A 21,525-nucleotide genomic window follows, 5' to 3' on the forward strand; every position below is an offset into this window, starting at 1 on the left:
AGACCGTGTTTGATAATTTCACCACCATTTATAAGTAACATTTCACCACCATGTATAAGTAACATCACATGATCTAAAAAATAACATCACAGGAGTTTAAAAATAACATCACCATTTATGTGCATACCTTAATTTAAGGATGAAGATACTTATAAATGATGGTGTAACATTTCACCACCATTTATAAGTAACATCACATGATTTAAAATGTAACATCACATGAGTCTAAAAGTAATATCACTATTTATGTGCATATCTTAATTTAACGATAAAGATTCTTATAAATGGTGGTGAAATGTTACTTATAAATGGTGGTGAATTCAGTTACGATTATATATGACATTACTTAAGAAATGGTGGTGATGTTATTTTTTAGATTATGTGATATTACTTTTAGACTTTTGCGATGTTACTTATAAATGGTGGTGAAATATTAGTAATGCAATTGTCAAATACAGTGTTAGTGTCCATTAAGGTGGAGTAAAACGTGGCCAAACCAAGGTCACTTATTGCTCAATGTAGGAAACTGCTTGGGAAGTGCACTGTAGAGGATTTGCGCCTTACAACAAAACCCATTTTGACAATTCTCCGAAAAATTGAAGGATAGTGTGTTAAAGGGAGTTATTCCACGTACAGCGCGTGAAGTCACGGTCGGAGTCAACCAATTGTAGTTAAACAAACAAACTCTAAACCCTAATGATTTAAATACACTCCCTTCCTTCGCTGTCTCTCTCCGCATCCCTTCACTCTCTTTTTCTCTCTAATCTTTTCTATCTCCCTATGCTTCAGCTAGCGCTGGCTTTGTGTAAACCCTAGAAGAACAGCGCTACAAAGCCATCTCACTGAAATTCAGCAAGGGTTTTAGGTTCTATTAGTCTTGCTCGATCATCGGAATTTCATATTTATAAATTTACGTACACATATAAGAGATATAAAAATTATGGATCTTCATAGCCTCGCCGTTGTCCTCCAAGCTGCACTTAGCCCCAATCCCGATGAAAGAAAAGCTGCTGAACAGAGTCTCAATCAGGTAATCAGAATTCTATCTATTTCTTATTTCTTACATGTTAATTTTCAGTTATTCGTTTCTCAATTATTGATGGAGAAATGGTTGATTCTTGATCCGGAATTCTAATTAATCGTTGTCTGTATGTTATTGATTTCGCCGGATAAATATCATGTTTATTGTCGTGTTTTGTAGTTGAATGCTTTTGCGATTGTTTGATCAGCTGCACAATTAATTGATTTATTGATCGGTTGCTGAAAAAACTGTAGAATTCAATTTATTGCCTAAGATGTAAATCGTTGTTCTTTGTGTTGTTACTGGTCTAACAATTGGTTGCGCTTGTATGTATGAACTGTTTTGTTATTTGTGGTGTTTTACAGTACCAGTACACACCTCAGCAGTTGGTGAGACTGTTGCAGATTGTTGTAGATGCTAACTGCGACATGGCAGTACGTCAAGTTGCCAGTATTCATTTCAAGAATTTCATTGCAAAGAATTGGTCACCTCATGATCCTGGTCTGTCAATTCCACGAATTTAATTAGAGTTAAAAATTTATTTGTTGTTCTGTAATGCTTATTATGCATTTTTGTGGCAATGTAGACGAGCAATCAAAGATCTTGCCTAGTGATAAAGACTTGGTCAGGCAGAACATACTTGTGTTTGTACCCCAAGTTCCTCCTTTGTTGAGGTGCGGTGTTTAAACTACACATTTATTTATTTATTTTGCCTTATTGATCATGTATGCACGTATATGTATTTTGATATGGGTGACTTATCAATATCTGGTTTCATTTTTCTCGACAGGGTACAACTGGGTGAGTGCCTCAAGACAATGATCCATGCAGATTACCCAGAGCAATGGCCAAGCCTTTTACACTGGGTGAAGCATAATTTACAAGATCAGCAAGTTTATGGGGCTTTGTTTGTCCTTAGGATTCTTTCTAGAAAATATGAGTAAGTCTATGATGCATATCAGTTATATCAGAAACAATTGCAGAAATTGTTTCTCTATTGGTTACCTTGTTGTTCTTCTTCTTCTGCTCCTTTTATATTTTATATTTTTATTATTTTAAATTATACTTAGACTGTTAAACTACTGATTGTCTTGAGCAAAAAATTACAATTAGTTTGCAAAGAGGCGGGTGTTCCAGTTGTTGAAGCTGATAGACTAGGGTCACAGTTATCAGCCTTCTTTTCATCTTTTATTTTCTACCTGTTAAACTGATTCTATTTGTGCCGAGTCCTCAACATATCTTCTATCTTTTGTTTGCTGAAGATCTCGAGGACTGTCTCACCATCGACTTTTCTATACTTTGGATAGTTTTTAGAGGCTCAAGGCACACTAAGGCGCCAAAAACCTTTTGGAGCCTAAGCGTTAGGTGCAATACTCACGCCTGATTGAAGTAAGGGGCGTGTGTAATAATAATGCATAATCAAACATATTTATTATTATATATATATTCAGAATCAAGTAGTAATTGCAATTAATGCAAGCAGTGGACCACAAGGCGAGGACAAGGACGAGGACAACGGATATTTTAATTTAGTACTAATTAAATGAAAAGAAAATGATTTAAATAAATGATTGAAAATTAAAGACGTGCCTTTTTTGAGCCTGGAGCTGGCTAAAAATCTTGATCCTGGCTGTACTAGGTTGAGGCGCTCTATTTGAGCCTTGACAAGCCTCGGGCTTTTTTGGAGCCTAGGCGCACCTTTAACAACTATAGGCTCGGAGGGCCTTCTTACTCAAAGGTTTTTCAACCGATCCATTATTTGCAAAGAGAATAGCAAACAAGGTCAGGGTAGATGTACATTGAATTTAATTTCATTTGTGAAAATAGGTAATTGTTAGTATATTTCCTTCATTACATATTTTTTTTTCTTTTTAATTGTAATATTCCTATCCTGGCAAGGTTCGTGACATCTATTTTAACCACTTTGGGTGATGTAAGTGACCGATAGAAATTCGAACAAAAAATCGTAAGTGTTTGAAATTACAGGGAGATGCAACAATCTGCACACGACTTGAGCATTGTGCAACTGTGTCTAACTGAAGCGTTCTTTCAGATTATGTTCTATATAAATCATTATTGAATTTTCCAGTTCTTTTGTCCTGTTTTTCATAGGTTCAAGTCAGATGAGGAGCGGACACCAGTTCATCTCATTGTTGAGGAGACATTTCATCATCTGCTAAGTATATTTAACAGGCTTGTCCAGATTGTCAACCCTTCACTGGAAGTAGCAGACTTAATCAAACTCATTTGCAAAATTTTCTGGTCATCCATCTATGTATGTTCTTGCACATGGAAGTAATTAACATGCTTCGTTTGTCAGGATTCATTTTCTTGGTGTAGTTCGGATGATGTGTTTAAATTATTTATTCATGTTAAACAGATAATATTCTTATGTGTTCATCAGCGTACAATAAAAACATATCATGATTTGTTTTTGAAAACTTTATGGCAGTTTTTTAGCTTTGTATGAAGCCCAAGGCTTTAGAAGTCGTGCTTGTCTAATATGTTATTGTCTTCAACAAGCCAATATTGGGAGCAGCACAGTGTCTGTTTGATCTCATAGATAAATAATGATGATTAGCTTAGGGAAAAAAAATAACGATGATTTTTAGTATCACGAGTAATAAATGGAAAAAAATTATCGTCAACAAGCTAACGTTTGGTGACGCACAGTTTATGTTTGATCTCGAATATAAATAATGACGATTCTTAGTATAATGAGTTATAAATACAAGAAAAAATACATCTAGCGTTTCATTTGCAGAGTTTATATAGCAGAATGCCAATCTTATATTTGTTCAATTGGAGAATATTCTGCATTTGAGATTCATAATTTGTCTGTCTTTCAATCGTTTCAGTTGGAGATTCCGAAGCAGTTATTTGATCCAAATATCTTCAATGCTTGGATGGTTCTTTTCTTAAATATATTGGAGAGGCCTGTCCCATTAGAAGGCCAACCTGCAGATCCGGAGCTCAGAAAGTCATGGGGATGGTGGAAGGTTAAGAAGTGGACGGTTCACATATTAAATCGCCTGTACACCCGGTGAGTTCTTAGCTTTAAGTTTACATGATCAGCATAAGCTTGATAACCAATATTGACTTACCTCTGGTTTTTACCATGTTTACAGGTTTGGAGATTTGAAAATTCAAAATCCCGAAAACAGAGCTTTTGCGCAGATGTTCCAGAAGAATTATGCTGGCAAAATTTTGGAGTGCCATTTGAATTTGTTGAATGTGATCCGTGTTGGTGGCTATTTGCCTGACAGAGTTACCAACCTCATTTTGCAATATCTAAGCAACAGGTTTGTGTTGTTTGCTTTTCAATCGTTCTGTCCTATTACATGTTATGCTCATTCAGGGTCATCAGCTCCACAGTTGCATTTGTTCTGTATATCATATGAGTGTTGTGTTTGTTGCTAAATATGCCTACTTATATTTGTATTTTTTTCTCCTCCTCCTTTGTCTTCTCCCCTATCCTCTTTTTGTTTTCTTTCCAGGGCATAGGTTTGGTTGGATTAGATTGGGGTGGAAGTATGATTGCTGTTCATGAAACAGGGAGAATATTTTGTAGCAATCTTGGGTTCTAGTCTTTTGTCTAGCTAAACATCTTAAGTTTTTTTTTTTTTTTGGATAATACTTTTTTTTAGGCTGATTTCTAGACTTCTTTTGGATTCTTCTGCCATAAGCTGACTAAAGCTTATTATACTTGGTCGTGTAGATACTGGCATCACTTGGTAGCAGCAGGAATGATTCTTCTAATTTTTTTGCCCTCAAGAACGGGTTGGGCGAAATCTTTGATTTTGTCATCTAATAGGGTAAATAATAACCTCAAAGAAATACTTGCCCCCACCCAAAACCTCAAAAGGAATATCTGGCGATAAAAGTAGTGCAAAAAATGGAATTAATATGGATTTGCTTGGACTCATGATGCATTGATTCAGGTGCTGCTTTCCAAATCTTGGTTTTGTAACATTATCAAGAAATGCTAATTATGAATGTCTAAACACTTGTTTTATGTGTACTATGGGCCTGTTTACTAACAGGAATAAATCCTGTTTTCTACTTTCAATTCCTAAAAATATAAACTAAAAGTACAAATTATGTTTATTAATATAATTTTACTTTTCTGTTTTTAAGAAGTACTTTCACATTTAATGAAGAAAAAAGAAACTGAAGATTTGTTACTTTCTCTACTTTCTCCACTATACACCGAAAATACTTTCTGTTACTGTAGCATTCCCTCGTATCACCCATTCACCCATTCTCAGCCGAGCATCACCCATCATCCTCTCCCTCTATATCATCATCATCTCATCCCACCATTCTCATCGACCATTACCCACTCGTCATCCTCTTCCCCCTCTATCATCATCATCTCATCCCACCAATCGGCAAAAATGGAAGACACTAACCACCGACGACGATGGAAGACACCACCCATCACACTCTCTCTATCAATATTGCTTTCTCTGCTCTCTGTCTATCTGGACGAAGACGAAGATGCCGACGAAGACGATGATCTAGTTTTTGTTTCTCTGTATTTGATATCGGATCAAAGCCCCAATCACTCTTTCTTTGTATTCAAAATTAGATCGAAGCCCAATATCTCTCTCTTTCAAATTGAAGTATTCAGTCAAATTTGGACACCATAGCCCAGAAATATGGATCGATGATTTCTTCAAATTTTAGACCACCGGAATCGGAGTCTTTTTCTTTCTCTAAACCACTATAACTTGGTGTCTTTTTGTTTCTCTCAACCACTCACTTGGAATCTTCGAATTTGGAGTCTTCGAATCGCAGTCCATTGTGTTTGCAATAGTTTGTTGGGGCTTTGTTTGAGTCCCGAGCTTCTACTGGGTTGTGATGGTGAAGCACTCCGCCAGTACTGCAACAATGGGTTGTGGCACTCAGAGACAAGGATGGGTCAAAAGATCATCAATAACTGGTTTTTATGGGCATTCAGCAGATCTGATTGGAAAGGTTTGATAGGTTTTCTGGGTTTTTTTTTGTTGGGTCTTCTCTCTCTAACTTTCTGTAAGCCCTGTAATTAAACTTTTTTAGAGAGAGAAAGATGACCCCAAAACAAAATTAAAATTAGAATTACTAAACTTACTTTTCAATTTTTTTGCTTTCAAAATATTGGAAATAGAAAAAGTTACTGAACATGATATGCTTTTCTATTTCAGTTTAAGAAAGTAAAATTATGATTTTACTTTTGAAGAAAGTAAAAGTAAGAAAGTGAAAGCGTTAGTAAACGGGCCCTATATAAATTATTTCATAAAACCATTTAAAAGGTACAAATTCATGCAGTGGTTTGTCATTGTGGTATAAATACCGAAAAATAAGGCCAACACTGAGATTGGACAAAATTCTACGACTACATATTTTGAGAATCAACTGTATAAAAATGCTACTAGGGTTGTATGCTTTATACATGTAAACATTATGAAAAATAATTTCTATTTTGTAGCTTTTATTTTCTTCCAAAATATTTAGTCCATGGCAAAGTGTTCAGAAGAATCAGAACTCGAGACCCCTATTACCCTCACCTCCAAGAGACAGTGTTATTACCTGCAATGTATGGACTTTTCTGGTATTACTGCAATGCATCCCACAATGTCCCGGCTAATGTTGTTGTCAATCACAAACACTTAATTGACAGACTTTAGGATTTTGATATGATTTTTCTTTGGTATTAATAGGGCGGTTTATTTTCTTCCTTTACTAGGACCAGGTCTTGTCAGCTCGGCTGTAATTGAGTGGTCTTGGCCACTAGCTCACATGTAGTTGGTTTGACATGACAGTTTTTTTTTTCCTTGCTAAACATGGGTTCTTATTGCTACTCCATACACACCTGATATTGTGTCCTGCATGGCTACTTCACAACTGTTGAAGTATCTGTGTGACGTAGGACTGACAAATGCCCATTAGCATAGTAAGGAAGACCATTCTTGTAAAGTTCTAGGAAGATTTACTATGCTCCATATTTAAAGGATACCAGTGATTTAACACTCAGAGGTCCTGAAATGTTCATTTTATATGTTTTTCATGCTTCCCCCTATTTTTGGAATTATAATTGATGCAGCTGAAGGTTTCTACTCTCTAGTCTCTGCAGATCATTAGTTACACCCCCCCCCCCCCCCCCCCCCCTTCCTTCCTCTTGTCGGTTTCCAAATCCATCATGTTTTCTATTTTCATTTTTTTCTTGTATCTACTTAAGTTCAATTAAAATGACAATGCAAACATTTAACTTTTCCATACTTTCTGGTTTCCCTGATTTTAGATTTTTATTCTTTTGCAGCCTTTCAAAGGCTAATATGTACACTCTGCTGCAACCAAGACTTGATGTTGTTCTTTTTGAGATAATTTTTCCACTTATGTGCTTCAATGATAATGATCAAAAGCTTTGGGATGAAGACCCGCATGAATATGTGAGGAAGGGTTATGGTTAGTCATTAAAATCTGATTTTGTTGCCTTCGATTAAGTGTTTTAATTTGACTGATTTATCTGGTTCAACCAACCATTGTTTTGCTGCAGATATAATTGAAGATTTATATAGTCCTAGGACAGCGGCAATGGATTTTGTAAGCGAGCTGGTAAGAAAACGTGGGAAAGAGAACCTTCAAAAGTTCATCCTATTCATTGTGGAGATTTTTAAGAGGTATTTGGTCACTTATGCGGATTGTGGTATAACATCGTGTAAGAAATTACAATGGGATGCTGTGATGGCGCTAATTTCTCATGTCTATTTTCCTCTCTTTCTAATACAGATATGATGATGTAGCGGTGGAATATAAACCCTATCGACAAAAAGATGGTGCCCTTCTTGCTATTGGAGCACTATGTGATAAATTGAAACAAACTGAACCTTACAAGTCCGAACTGGAGCGTATGTTAGTGCAACATGTGTTTCCTGAGTTCAGCAGCCCTGTTGGCCATCTTAGAGCCAAGGTATGTTGTACATTTCATTTTGATTAACTTTTTCCTTTCATTGTGCAACTACATAGATCTAGTGCACAAAATATGTTGATATTCTTTTGTTCCCATGTATTGATTTATTTTGCAAAGGTTTATTTCCTTGATAATCAATGTTTCATATGCAATTTTGTATTTATTTATCATCTTCACTTTTTCTGCCCACTTGCAAAACAAAAATATGAAATTGGATTGATGATCTTGTGCTCTAACCACATAGTTTGGAGGGCTTGGATGACTGTCTGTTGAGTTGAGTCGGGGTTTTCTAAATTAATATTATCTACCGATGAAATTTGAAGTTTTTGTAGAAGTCATCTTGTTAAAATATCTTTTTATACTTGCTAAAAAGTTCAAATTATTGGTTAATCAACATTGATGGAGGTTGTATCCTTTAATTCTTCTCCATGTACAAGACAATTGATATATTCATTTTTTTTTTTCATGTCGGAAATATATCAAGAAAATAGTATCTTATCGGCCTTCTATGTTGGATTGACCTGTTACCGTTTTTTTTAAATTGGAGAACTTGTGGATGTTCAGTGGCGTCCCAAGCTAGAGATGCATGGAGGGCTGTCCCCCTTTGCTTGTGGTGGGCCTTGTGGAGGGAGAGAAATATCTGAAACATTATGTCTAAGTTGTATTCCCGCCCATCCTAGGGCTCTTTGTTGTTCTACTTGGATCTCCTTGGCTACAATCATTTCTAATTTACAAATCTTATCTTGGATGTTTTCCCTTTTTGCTATTTTTTCCAAAGCTTTTAGCTTATTCACATGTGTTTTTTGTATGGTCTGGATATTAGGCAGCATGGGTTGCAGGACAATATGCTCACATTAACTTTTCAGACCCAAACAATTTTCGTAAAGCATTACACAGTGTTGTTGCTGGGATGCGCGATCCAGATCTTCCTGTTCGTGTTGACTCGGTCTTTGCTTTGCGTTCTTTTGTTGAAGCATGCAAAGGTACATATCTGTTTGATACCCAAATTCCTTTAAACTTCTCTCTACTTAAAATTTTTGATGCTTTTAAAGAAACGGATTCTCTTCTTTGCTGTGCAGATCTGAGTGAGATTCGACCTATTCTTCCTCAACTACTTGATGGTATGTAATTTATGAATCTTTGGTCATTAACTAAGTATTGTTTGTGCAAATTTATTCATGGATTGTTATTGTCTCATTTTTCTTTCAGAGTTTTTCAAACTTATGAATGAAGTGGAAAATGAGGATCTTGTGTTTACTCTTGAGACTATTGTGGACAAGTTTGGGGAGGAGATGGCACCTTATGCTTTTGGATTATGCCGGAATTTGGTGAAAATTACTTTATGTTGTCTTTGAGAATTTTTAAACTGTAAATATCGTTTTGTTTTCTCTGAAACTCTTTTTGCCTTTGTATTCTAGGCTGATGCATTCTGGAAGTGCATGAATACTGCTGAAGCTGATGATGAAGCTGATGATCCAGGTGCTTTGGCAGCAGTTGGTTGTTTGCGTGCCATTAGCACAATTCTTGAATCAGTGAGCAGGCTTCCTCACCTTTTTGTCCTCCTCGAGCCAATTCTGCTTCCAATAATGCGTAGGATGTTGACTACTGATGGACAAGGTGTGTATGCTACTTTAAGCATGTTTTATTATATTGTTGGAAATTTCGTTGTTATACAATCCTAGTAGTTTGATACTATGTTACATGGACTCGGGTACATGTGTCTGGGACGGCTATGTATCCACGCGTCGGGCGTGTCAAGTTCCAAGCAGGACACAAGGACACTACTAAATATTCATTTTATTTAATATATATTTTTTATATTCTTTAGATTAAAGTAATGTTTTTGTGTAATATAGTGACCCGAATAGACGTTTCACTCATTTGAAGTAATAAAATAACAAAATGAAATTATTGGATATATTTTTTTGGTGCATGTCCAACCAAAATTGTTGGACACATATCCCATACCCATGTCTGAATAATGTGTCGGACACAGGTACTTCCCCTACTTTGGAAGAGCCCAAGTAACATAGGATTGATATCATATATCTTAATGTGTAGATTTTTGTGACTTGGTACTATGTTGGGAAATATAATTGTTCTTTTTTTACCCCCCTCCATTCTGTAATGATGTCTGTATTGTTTTTATGTTAGTTAAATTGTTTACCCAAAAATTTTAAAAGCTTAGTTTGAGTTTGATGAAGCAATCATTACAGAAGATTTAGAGATCACCCTGCTTTAGGAAACTTTCAATGACCATGCTTATTATTATTACTTGTTTTTGCTATAAGTTCAAAAAACCTGCCTTTTTTGAACATTGAAAAAATGCAAATTGTTGATGCTTTAAATAATTTACATTTGATGGAAGATTCCTGAAAAGAATTTACATTAAATAATCAGAATGTGGGAGCCAACTCAAACATTCAGAGCTGATAACAGAACAGATGATATACCGTTCTTAACTCGCAAGGAAGTGTTCCTTTTGTACTTCGTATCTACTCAACTTATAATACCAGTTGTAAATGATAAGTGGGCTCAAGTAGTGCCTAGAGCTTGGTTTGACTAACTATGCACTTCGTTGATGAAGTTTGGTTGCACGAAGAGTCTGAATGATTTTTTTTTGATAAGTCAGAAGAGTCTGAATTATCCTTTCCACAAGGCATCGCTGAGTAAAAACTACATCCTTCTTCTGAATGTAGATGGCACAGCTGATAGTCAATGAGGCAGAAGAAAAGTCCTTTACGCTCATCTCGCCTAGGTCTTAGGTATCAAGCTCTTCTGGGTAGTTTCGTGTGAAAATGCCTTATATTCTCAAATTTATTTGATTACTTTTACTAAAGCTCTTGTTTTGTTGTCTAAAATGATTGCTGAAAAAATAGACATTGCAATTTGTATAAATCTTTCTGTCTTCTCTCTCTTTCTTTCTCTCCCGATGAGTTTCCTTTTTGTTTTAGGGGCTCATGGAAGTATTTGTACCTTCTATTTTTGACACCCTCGCGAGTTGCTAAGTTTGAATTGCTCATCTAATGATAAAAGCAGAGATTATTTGACTTAGAGAGCTTCATGTTAACATGATTTTTTAAGGGTCGCTTTGATAATATTTTCTTTAATTTCTACCTATTAGTAGTGCTTTATTCCGGTCATTGGTTTGGTTTTTTTATATGGATGGCTTTTCAGTTGAAGGGCTTATCGTTTACCTATCATGTCTTATTCCATTTATTATTCCCAAGAAATAGAAATCTATCACTTAGGGCTAGTTTGGTAGGTGGGAATGGAATGAAATAAAGTGGAATGGAATGCTTTTAATTCCATTCATTTGTTTGGAAAGTAATTTTAAAGATGGAATGCCCATTCTCCACCTTTCTCGGAGAATGGTCATTCCATCATAATCATTCCACTTTTCAACAAGAGGAATGGGCATTCCATTATCACTTAAAAAAATACGGAGTAAAAATAATACTAAAAATTGCTTTGCTTGAACGATGTGATTACTAACACACTTTTCTCAAACAACTCAAGCCACATCAGTTTTGCATCAGAAATCGACATTGAAGGCGATCAATGTTAAACAACATTGAAGACCAAATCAACCATTGAAGGCGGTCAACAACCAATCCGAAATCAGCCGGAAATCAACCATTAAAGTTGATCGACGACCGATCTGATATCAGCCGGCAATTTGATCCATTGAAGTCGATCGATGACCAATCTGATATCAACTGGCAATTTGCATCCATTGAAGTCGATCGACGATCAATAAGCCGGCGATTTGCATCCATGGACAGTGATAGGCGATAAAGCACCGACATATGTTGATGAGAGAGATGCATGTCGTTGAGATTGTATTCTTGACTAAGAAACAAGAGTAAATTTCAATGTCGATGAGAGAGATCCAATAAAAGGCAACTTCTCCTGATATTCCCTCCTCAGTTTCCAAATATACATTGTTTTTGGAAGATTGAAAAAAAGAGAAGAGGAGAAAGAAAATATATGTTACGCATATATAAATATATATATATATATATATTTATTTGGTTTACATATATATAGACAGTTTTCCTTTTTAAGCCATGCATAACGAAACGAGAGAATGGGAATGGTCATTCCATTCTCTGGTTCATTCCATTCCTACCTTATTTCATTCCTCCGTACCAAACTAGCCCTTAGTACTTGTAGGCTCTTAGTTGGATGGTTATTATTCCTATCATGGAGCTTGTGTATTTCCTAGAACTTAGAAGGCATAGATATTGTGGTACTCAAAAGACTGTCTTGTTATTTGATTTTCTGTTTAACTTCCTACACCTGTAATATAACTTGGTTACTAAGAAAAACTTGTTTCTTCGGATTCTTCCTCTAATATAACTCTTTTACTAATTTTTGATCTTTCAGTGAGAGATATTTCATTCAATTTCTTATTTCTCAGTCCAGTTTGTTGTTCAACAATTATATATCCTTTTTATCGAGGCCTTGCTTGGTGTAGTGGTAAAACAATAACAAAGAACAACTATATCTTAATATTTATTCATTCAGTTTGCTCTTATGTATGGTTCTAATCTACATATGTTTCCGCAGAGGTCTTTGAGGAAGTTTTGGAAATCGTGTCGTATATGACATTTTTTTCACCGACGATATCCATGGATATGTGGAGTCTTTGGCCATTGATGATGGAAGCATTAGCTGATTGGGCTATTGATTTTTTTCCAAGTACGTTTGTGTATATTGCCGTGTATTACTGTGTCTCATTTACTGTCGATACCATCTTGGCAATCCTTACTAATAATTTTTGGTATTGAATTACTAATAGTTTTTGTACCCATTTTTTTTTTTATGTTTTGGTTTTCAGTTGTGTATTTTCTTTGCATTTTAGGATTCTGACGTATTCTGCTAAACTGTGGGGTTTCATTTTTCATTAGCATGTCTATAAATCCTGTTATCATCATTTAGTGCAACTGCTGAGAGTCTTATGGATTGCCATATCTGATTAAAGATTATTTTGATGATAAAGAAACACTTTACTGTCACAAGTCATTGGAACTGGGCTGATTGATTGGTTACCTGTGAATTCTATCATCTAGCTCTACTAATCCTCAAACCCTGACGTAAGGGGTTGACCACACAAGCCAACTCTCCTAAGCCAAAGAGTCCAGAGGAGGCACCAATATTGGTTACCTGAGAATTACTTGAAGCTGTATAATTTGAACAGTGATAACTTAGGTTATCATGAAGCTTTACTTGTGTTTGGATGTACACAGAAATGGAAGTATTAAATCATGAATTTGAAGTGTATATCATTGAAAATTTGATGTATTCTTTTGAAAGCTTTTTTTAATAATTTTTATTTTTTTAAAGTAACAGCTTTCTTTAGTTTTGAAAGTTTCTGCATGCTAAATGTGGTTTGACTAGGGTTATGACCTTTTGATAGAGGGGAATGAGGAAATAGGACTCACATAGCCATCCCTAAGAAGTTGTGAAAAAGCTTTGTCAAGTTGATTTTGCCAAGAAGAAGCAATTTCTAAGCCTTAGGTGTCAAAGATAAAGAGTGGTGATTAGTTGGAATATTGAACTCCTTTAGTAATTTATATTGACAACTATCACATTGGTACTTTAACCGTCATAGTTGATAACAGCCATGGATTTGTATAACTCCATTTTGGTTATGTCGTGGTCTATGTTAGTTTTACTACACCTGTTGTGTCACCCAGCTGTTATATAATCCCATGGTGTACTCTTGAATGTATGTAGCAAACCTAGGCATTGTTCCGGAATACTTTCTATTTTGACGTGTAAATCATTGAAAATTTGATTTATTATTTTGAAAGCTTTTTTTAATATTTTTTTATTTTTTTGAAGTAACATCTTTCTTTAGTTTTGAAATTTTCTGCATGCTAAATGTGGTTTGACTAGGGTTATGACCTTTTGATAGAGGGGAACGAGGAAATAGGACTCACATAGCCATCCCTAAGAAGAAGTGAAAAAGCTTTGCTAAGTTGATTTTGCCAAGAAGAAGCAGTTTCTAAGCCTTAGGTGTCAAAGATAAAAGAATATTGAACTTCTTTAGTAATTTACATTTACTATCACATTGGTTCTTTAACTGTCGTAGTTGATAACAGCCATGGATTGGTATAACTCCATTTTGGTTATGTTGTGGTCTATTTTAGTTTTACGACACCTTTTCTGTCACCCAGCTGTTATATAATCCCATGGTGTATTCTCGAGTGTATGTAGCAAACATAAGCATTGTTCTGGAACACTTTCCATTTTGTGGCCGTTACTTATTTTCCATCATGCCAAGAAAGAGTGAAACTTATCTAAGGGTCCTGAAGATTTTCTTACTATTCTGATGACTCACATTTCTTCTAGTTCTATATATATATATTTTAATTTGTATTTTGGGTTTTGTATTGGATCTTGATTTTGTAGGAACTATAGGTTAATTTTTCATTGGTGAATACTATGTTCTTTCCTCCTAGTTTTGCTATGCTTTACCATTTGTAGTTCATCACTTGTAGAAGTTCCCTCTGCTTCTCTCTCAAATTCACTTTGGTTTTTGCGGATTCTATCTTTTGCAGATATTTTGGTTCCACTTGATAACTATATATCCAGGAGTACTGCACATTTTCTTACGTGCAAGGAACCAGACTACCAGCAGAGTCTTTGGAATATGATTTCATCTGTGAGTTACTTTCATCTTTATCATTGTTTTTTTTGACTCGACTATTGAGTGCAAGCAATTATTTACGTAATATATGTGTGTGTGTGTGTGATGAGATAATTATCTGATTTTTTTTCTTTCTATGTTTCTGTTCTTTTGTGCTTTCTTTACTATTTTTCCCCCTTCTATGTGATTACTAACTGCTTAATTTGTCTTCTATCGTGCAGATCTTGGGAGATAAAAATTTGGAGGATAATGATATTGAGCCTGCTCCTAAGCTCGTCGAAGTGGTGTTTCAGAACTGCAGAGGGCAGGTGGATCAGTGGGTTGAGCCATATATTAGAGTTACAGTTGAGCGGTTGCGTCGTACTGAGAAACCATATTTGAGATGCCTGTTGATGCAAGTGGTAAGGCACATGGAATGGGCTTCCCATTTGTGAAAAAATCAAGTCTCTTGGATGTCTTTTTTGGTTGTTTTATTTTCCCTTTTTGTTGACTTCTTTTTATGCTCTATTTTCCCGACTCTGTGGACAATGTGGAGAGAGAAGAAGAGGAGAGAGAGGGGGGGGGGGGGGGGGAGAGAGTTGGAGGAATGGATTAGTTTTACCGTAAAATTGATTTCATCCTTCTCTTACAAGTTGGTGGCCAGCTAAGTAACAAAATAGACTCGTGTGTCACTTGGGTATGTGTTTCCGATACGTGTCTAACATGTCTAGTCAGACATCGATCTAATATACATATCTGAAAACTCTCTTCTTTTTTGTTTTCAGGATTCACTCCCCTGTTGAGCGCCTTCCAAAAAAAAAAAATTACTTACAAAATAAAACTAGCTTCTTGTGTTTTCTTTTTATTATTATTGCTTCAAAATGAGTGAACACACTTCTATATAAAACACCATTTTACCAGAAAAAATCCTGAAAAGAATTTTAATTTTTAGCTGTGTTCTGCGTCCTTGGGAGATTGACACATACTGTAGCCAACACCATGCCCTGATCTTGTAAAACTTTACTGGTTTTTATTTCTATATAAAAAGACCACTGGCACATACTGTAGCCAACATGCACCCCCAAATCTTGTAAATCAGTAACAAGTAGATGTACTTGTCAAAAAAAAAAAAAAAAAAAAAAAAAAAAGGTAACAAGTAGATGGCAATTTGCCACCTTGGATGGATATTAACTTTAGACCTAACTATAATAAAAGTACAGTAAAATCCCTACGAAAAGAACTCAAAAAATATATACTGGCTTAATTTAGCAATGAAAATTGACGATACAACTTTACTGAAATTCTAGCTATGGATTGATAAAATTTAATAAAATTTCCGGAAATTACTATTACGTTTAAATATATATTTTATTACTTGAACAATGGATTGCATATATTTTGTTAATTCTATTCAGAGGACGGTGTATCTCAATATTTATAAGTAATCCAGTTTTTAAAGGTCGGGGCATCTGTCTATTTCCAGAAAGGGTGAAGCAGTTGTTTCTTAAATCCAGGAATTTTGTCAATTAGCTCTTCAGGAAGCACGGTCAAGGTACAGTCTTCTCAAAGTCACATTTATGGTATACCGGTGACTTGGGGCACTGAGATAATACCTGTGAGAGTTTGGAATGTTACCTACTAGATCACGTACCTATAGTAGGAAAGAGGGAGAGAGTCTTCGTGCGAACTTAGTGCGTGAACATGTAAATCTAGTTACTGCATTCACCATTATTATTTTTTTATAGTGCGTGGAGGGTGGTTGATTGCATTTTAGTATTGTGTTTGTAATGTCAATTCATTTAAAATTTATTATGGATGTGAGTTGGGAGTTCCCTAAAATACGTTGAAGATTTTCTTTTGCTGTAGTATTTCATCATCAAAAGCAATTGTATTGTTTTGCAGATTGCTGATGCTCTTTACTACAATGCATCATTGACACTCAACATATTGCAAAAACTTGGTGTTGCCACAGAAATTTTTAACCTTTGGTTCCAGATGTTGCAACAAACGAAAAAGAGTGGGGTTCGGGCCAATTTCAAAAGGTATTTGTTATTCTTGTTTTCTTGGGTTAATCATGAATACTCCTCCCTCTTCCCCTTTCTTCAGTGTGACATGCATTTCGTTTTTGATATTGCAGGGAACATGATAAGAAAGTTTGCTCCTTGGGATTGACATCATTGCTTCCTCTTCCTGCGGAACAATTGCCTGGAGACGCTTTAGGGCGTGTTTTCCATGCCACTCTCGATCTACTTGTTGCCTACAAGGATCAAGTGGCAGGTTATTAGTCTATTACTTCCTCTTTCTCCCCTTCTTTAATGTTTCTTTGATGACTCAAGTCCCGACTGCTGGATTTTGAGGTTCATCAATGCTGCTTTTAATTAGGGGTGGCAATTCGTGTTCGTGTCGATGTAAGGGTATTATATTAAATAAGTAAACCCAAACCCAACCCATTCAATAATCGTGTCAAAAATCCTCAACACTAACCCAATCCATTAATTAACAGGTAAACGTGTTAACCCGTTTAATGACTTGTTTATCAAAACGAGACATTTAATATTAAATCAAATACTAAATAATAGAAAAAATTTGTTATAATTAACCCAAATATTCAAAATAAAAAGAAAAATAATTAGACATAGACAAGGTTTATATTGAAATGACTTAACTATCCATAGTAATTGGGTTTAAAAAGATAACATATTACATAGGTCATATTCACGATTATAACATGCTAAGTTAAATGGGTCATAAACATGTTGCACGGGTTGAACCCCTCAATCCTAACCCGACACGGGTAAGTAAACGGGTTAATCGTGTCGACCCTTTTATGACCCAAACCCGTTTATACCAAACCCAAACCCTTTTAACTCGTGTTGTGTTCGTGTCGTGTCGTAATTTGCCACCCCTACTTTTAATGAATGCTAGTTGCAAGCATTATATGAGTGGTTATTGTTTCATTTGTTCTATAGTTTCTGTTGGTCCATAATCTTTTGTTTGTCTTGATCTCATGTGAACAGAGGCTGCAAAGGAAGAAGAGGTTGAAGATGATGATGATATGGATGGTTTGCAAAGTGATGATGAGGACGATGATGGTGATGGGTCTGACAAGGAAATGGGAGTTGATGCTGAAGATGGAGATGAAGCTGACAGCATTAAACTTCAAAAATTAGCTGCACAGGTCTAATAGTCTCGTCTACTTTTATTATTTGATGAGCAGTTGCATGAAAGTGAAATTGTTTCATGTTGGTTTTCATCAACTTAAATATATTCTTAAGAATGCAGTAATATCAAGAAAACTGATGATAAAAAGTAAAAACGAAAATTTTCTTGTGGGAAGTCCTTGTGTTTGTTAAAAAAAAGTAAACTTATCAGGTATAAAAAATCAAATATCCTGTGGACAGTCCTCGTATTTGTTATTGTTTGTTGTAAAAAAGTATGCTTATCAGGTATAAAAATCAAATTCTACTGCAGTGAGATGGGAACATCGTTATGCGACTGAAATTTTCTGATTATGCTAAATTGCTGCTTATTACTGGTTCTCTAAATGGGGGGTTTAGTAAGTGGTCAAATAACACGAAGGTTAACATGTGACACTAATGAAAAGACGAATGAGAATGTGGTTTGCTTAGAGTTTCAAATTGAGCAATATATGCTTATTACACTCCCTATAGTTGTACTCCATATGTACCTCACAATCACTTAGTCGTGAAAAGAATCTGGCTGCAAGAATTTATTTAATGTTAAAATGTGATGAATGAATATTAAAAAGGGTAAAACAGTAGGCATCTTGGAGGATTCTCTCTTTTAGCTGCTTCGTTACTCTTAGTTTAGAAATAAATGGTAAAAATAACTTGTACAAAATGTTAGGTACACATGTGATGGTGTTTTGGGTTTTCACCTGATCAGAGTCTTGACATTTTGGGTCACAGGCAAAGGCTTTCCGCTCAGCTGATTCAGATGACGATGATTCAGATGACGACTTCAGTGATGATGAAGATTTGCAATCACCCATTGATGAGGTTGACCCTTTCATTTTCTTTGTGGACACTATCAAAGGTAACTGCAAATTTCTTCCTTTTGTCCTTGTAACTCTAGAGATTCATTTTGGGTTTGTATTGACTGAGGTAAAAATGTTTCCTCGTGTTTCTCTATCATTGAATCTAGCTTTGCAAGCATCAGATCCGTTGAGGTTCCAGAACCTCTCACAAACGCTTGACTTCCATTATCAAGCACTTGCTAATGGTGTTGCACAACATGCTGAGCAGAGAAGGGCAGAAATTGAGAAGGAAAAAATAGAGAAGGCGTCTGCATCAGCTGCAGCTGCTTCATGAAGCTGGCGTAGACGATGTTGTGGCTTGAATTTTTCTTTGCTCTCCCTGCCCTTTGGTCATTCCGTTCATTTAGTAATGGCTTATGAAAACCAAGAGTTGTTGCAGAGTCTAGGTGGAGTTTTTGATGGGTTTACCGGTCATGGAGTTCAGTCAGCCCCAGTGGGTCTTCAGGGTTGAATGTACATCCAAGTTACCGGAGATGAGCAGAATGTGGAGTAAGGAACTCCACAATTCCCACATTATTTTCTTAATGTGGGTTTTGGGTTGAGTCATTGTCTGGTGAGTCGGCTAGTCTATGGCAGTAGATGCCTGTCTTCACCCCATCATTCCTTTTGTATTAGGCTTTTATAGGGGATCAAATGCCCATTTCAGGGTACATTGGTTTACAAGCCCTCAAATCTGGTTTAGCAAGAAGGGTTTCACTCATACAGGTTATCATATTTCTCCGTCAGTCACTTGGATGGATCACTTGCAGCGGTGTATTGATAATTTTTTGGTGAAGAGCGACATGCAAATTTTATTTTTTCTTTTTCCTTTACTTTTATCCGTTATAATAGTTTTCAGGTTCAATGTGTCATTGGTTAATTTGGGGGTTGGTATTTTTTGGGTCATGGCAGAAAGCTCAAGCGAGCTGCTTTGTGGTGAATGTAAAATAACTATTTTTTCTTGTTGATTGATGAGGAGGCTTGTGTTCAATATTTGTTACTGGTTCCTTGTACGTTTCATTCTTTGACAGTAGCATAGATCTATCCGGTTGAGGAGTGCCATTTGATGATTATTTAGGAAATAGTTCTGTTATGACATATTTCTAGCTTACTCCCTTTCAAACTTAACAGAATTATTATTTTGAGGGTCAAATGTATTTGTTTTGAAATCGAACCTCCATTATTTTATTTTCCAACAACCTAGAAATTTGCCCAATGAGATGTTTGATTGCTAATTTGAATGTGTCTCAGTTCAGAAGTGTATTAGGAGATGGGCAAGGGTCTCACTAATCTTTCAAGTTGTAGAATTGTTTACTTTTAGGGTCTAGCTGTGTAACGACTATTTCCAAAACATAGTATGATATTGTCTGTTTTGTATTCGACTATTTCCAAAACATAGTATGATATTGTCTGTTTTGTATTCGAGGTTGTACGGTCGTGTTCTTGGATTTATCACTACATATAAACACTTCACTTTTTTCCGGATTGTGCACTCTAGTGTGGTAGCTTGTCTTCACGCCGGCCCACGGAATTTCCATCCGTAAGGTGGCACAATCACCTCTCCTTGGGGCTCAACGTCCTTGTTGGTCAGACTTTCGACTGGCTCTGATACCAATTGTAAATACTCATTCTATCATATGATATGATATTGTTCGCTTTGGGCTCAAGCTCGTATAGTTTTGTTATTGGGATTTTTCCCAAAAAGCCTCGTATCATTTGAAAATAACACTCCAACATATACCGTGGTGAACATGTATCTTGCCTACAAGGTTATGGTATGATATTGTCCGCTTTGGGTTTGAACCTGCACGGTTTTGATATTGGGTTTTACCCTAAAATGCCAAATATTATTTAAAGATAATAATACCAAATATAAGCATTTCACCTCTTTGGATGTGGTAGCCTGCCAGTGCCTCTAGCACTTTCCCACAAGGTTCACTTTTGGCACCAAATATAAGCTTCCTTACCCAAGGGATGTGAGCTGATATCATTTGTAACGACCTATTCCACTATAGGTATGATATTTTTCGCTTTGAGCCCGAGCATATACAGTTTTGTTCTTAGGTTTTACTCCAAAATGCATCATACCAATTAGAGATAACATCACATATGACACACCCCGACCACAAGTTCACCACAGGTTATTTTGGCCTCTAAAAAGATTTTTCTTTTATGGGCAAAATATGTACTCCATATTTTTTATTTTTACTTTTTCAGTATTCAACAAAGTTTTAGACCGAGATTGAGGGGTTTTAATATATATAAATATATTTGTAAATATTTTACAGAAATCAAACACTAAAAAATAAAAATAAAATTTTTTTTTTTTTTGAAAAACATTTTTACATTCAAGGTTATTTAGGATGCAAATTTCCAAATCTTCAACCAACTTCTAATATACTTAAATTTTGTCATTCTAAACGAATGTTAGAATTGCTTTAGTGCTTTAAAATTACGTAAGTTCATTCTTTAGGTTCATTATACAGATAACTAACAACTCTTTCTCCCCAATGATTAGAGAGCAAAATTGTTAACTGATATTAAGAAAGTCAACAAATCAACCCCTTCTATTTGTTAATTGATTTTTAAACCAATTATGTTATGTTGATGATGACGGTTGGTTGATGATAAATATTGGTAGTGTGTTCTGATAGGGAAACATATAAACGAATTTCAGCCTCAACATGTTCCATTTAAACAAAAAGTCTGATTTTAAAAGTGGAACGGCATTGGTAATACATGTATTTTGAAAAACATCACTAATCTCTATTAAATATTTATGCAGCATAATATATTTGTGTTATTATGGCAAATATTCAAGGGGCTCGAAATAGGTTTTTATTTATTAATTATTTTTTTTATGAGAGTTTGACTTTCAA

The 21,525-nt window shown here is 35.5% G+C and overlaps 1 protein-coding gene across 1 annotated transcript; it reads left to right on the plus strand.

Annotated features, from left to right (window-relative positions):
* The first annotated feature begins 717 nt into the window (after positions 1-717).
* On the plus strand, positions 718-19,659 carry LOC132275389 (importin beta-like SAD2). The gene is made up of 22 exons (XM_059776860.1): positions 718-1,030; positions 1,387-1,522; positions 1,608-1,695; positions 1,812-1,961; positions 3,134-3,296; positions 3,880-4,064; positions 4,150-4,323; positions 7,323-7,468; positions 7,560-7,683; positions 7,793-7,973; positions 8,797-8,956; positions 9,053-9,094; positions 9,183-9,301; positions 9,392-9,590; positions 12,546-12,677; positions 14,543-14,646; positions 14,853-15,032; positions 16,513-16,652; positions 16,748-16,887; positions 17,628-17,788; positions 18,540-18,666; positions 18,775-19,659. Exons 1-22 carry the CDS (start codon positions 941-943, stop codon positions 18,939-18,941), a joined length of 3,108 nt encoding a protein of 1,035 aa, XP_059632843.1. The 5' UTR covers positions 718-940; the 3' UTR covers positions 18,942-19,659.
* Positions 19,660-21,525: the final 1,866 nt, after the last annotated feature.

Source organism: Cornus florida, unplaced genomic scaffold (genome assembly GCF_030987335.1).
Source record: "Cornus florida cultivar Cherokee Brave unplaced genomic scaffold, ASM3098733v1 CherokeeBrave_3.0.0_Hap2_Chr09, whole genome shotgun sequence".
Taxonomy (NCBI): Eukaryota; Viridiplantae; Streptophyta; class Magnoliopsida; order Cornales; family Cornaceae; genus Cornus; species Cornus florida.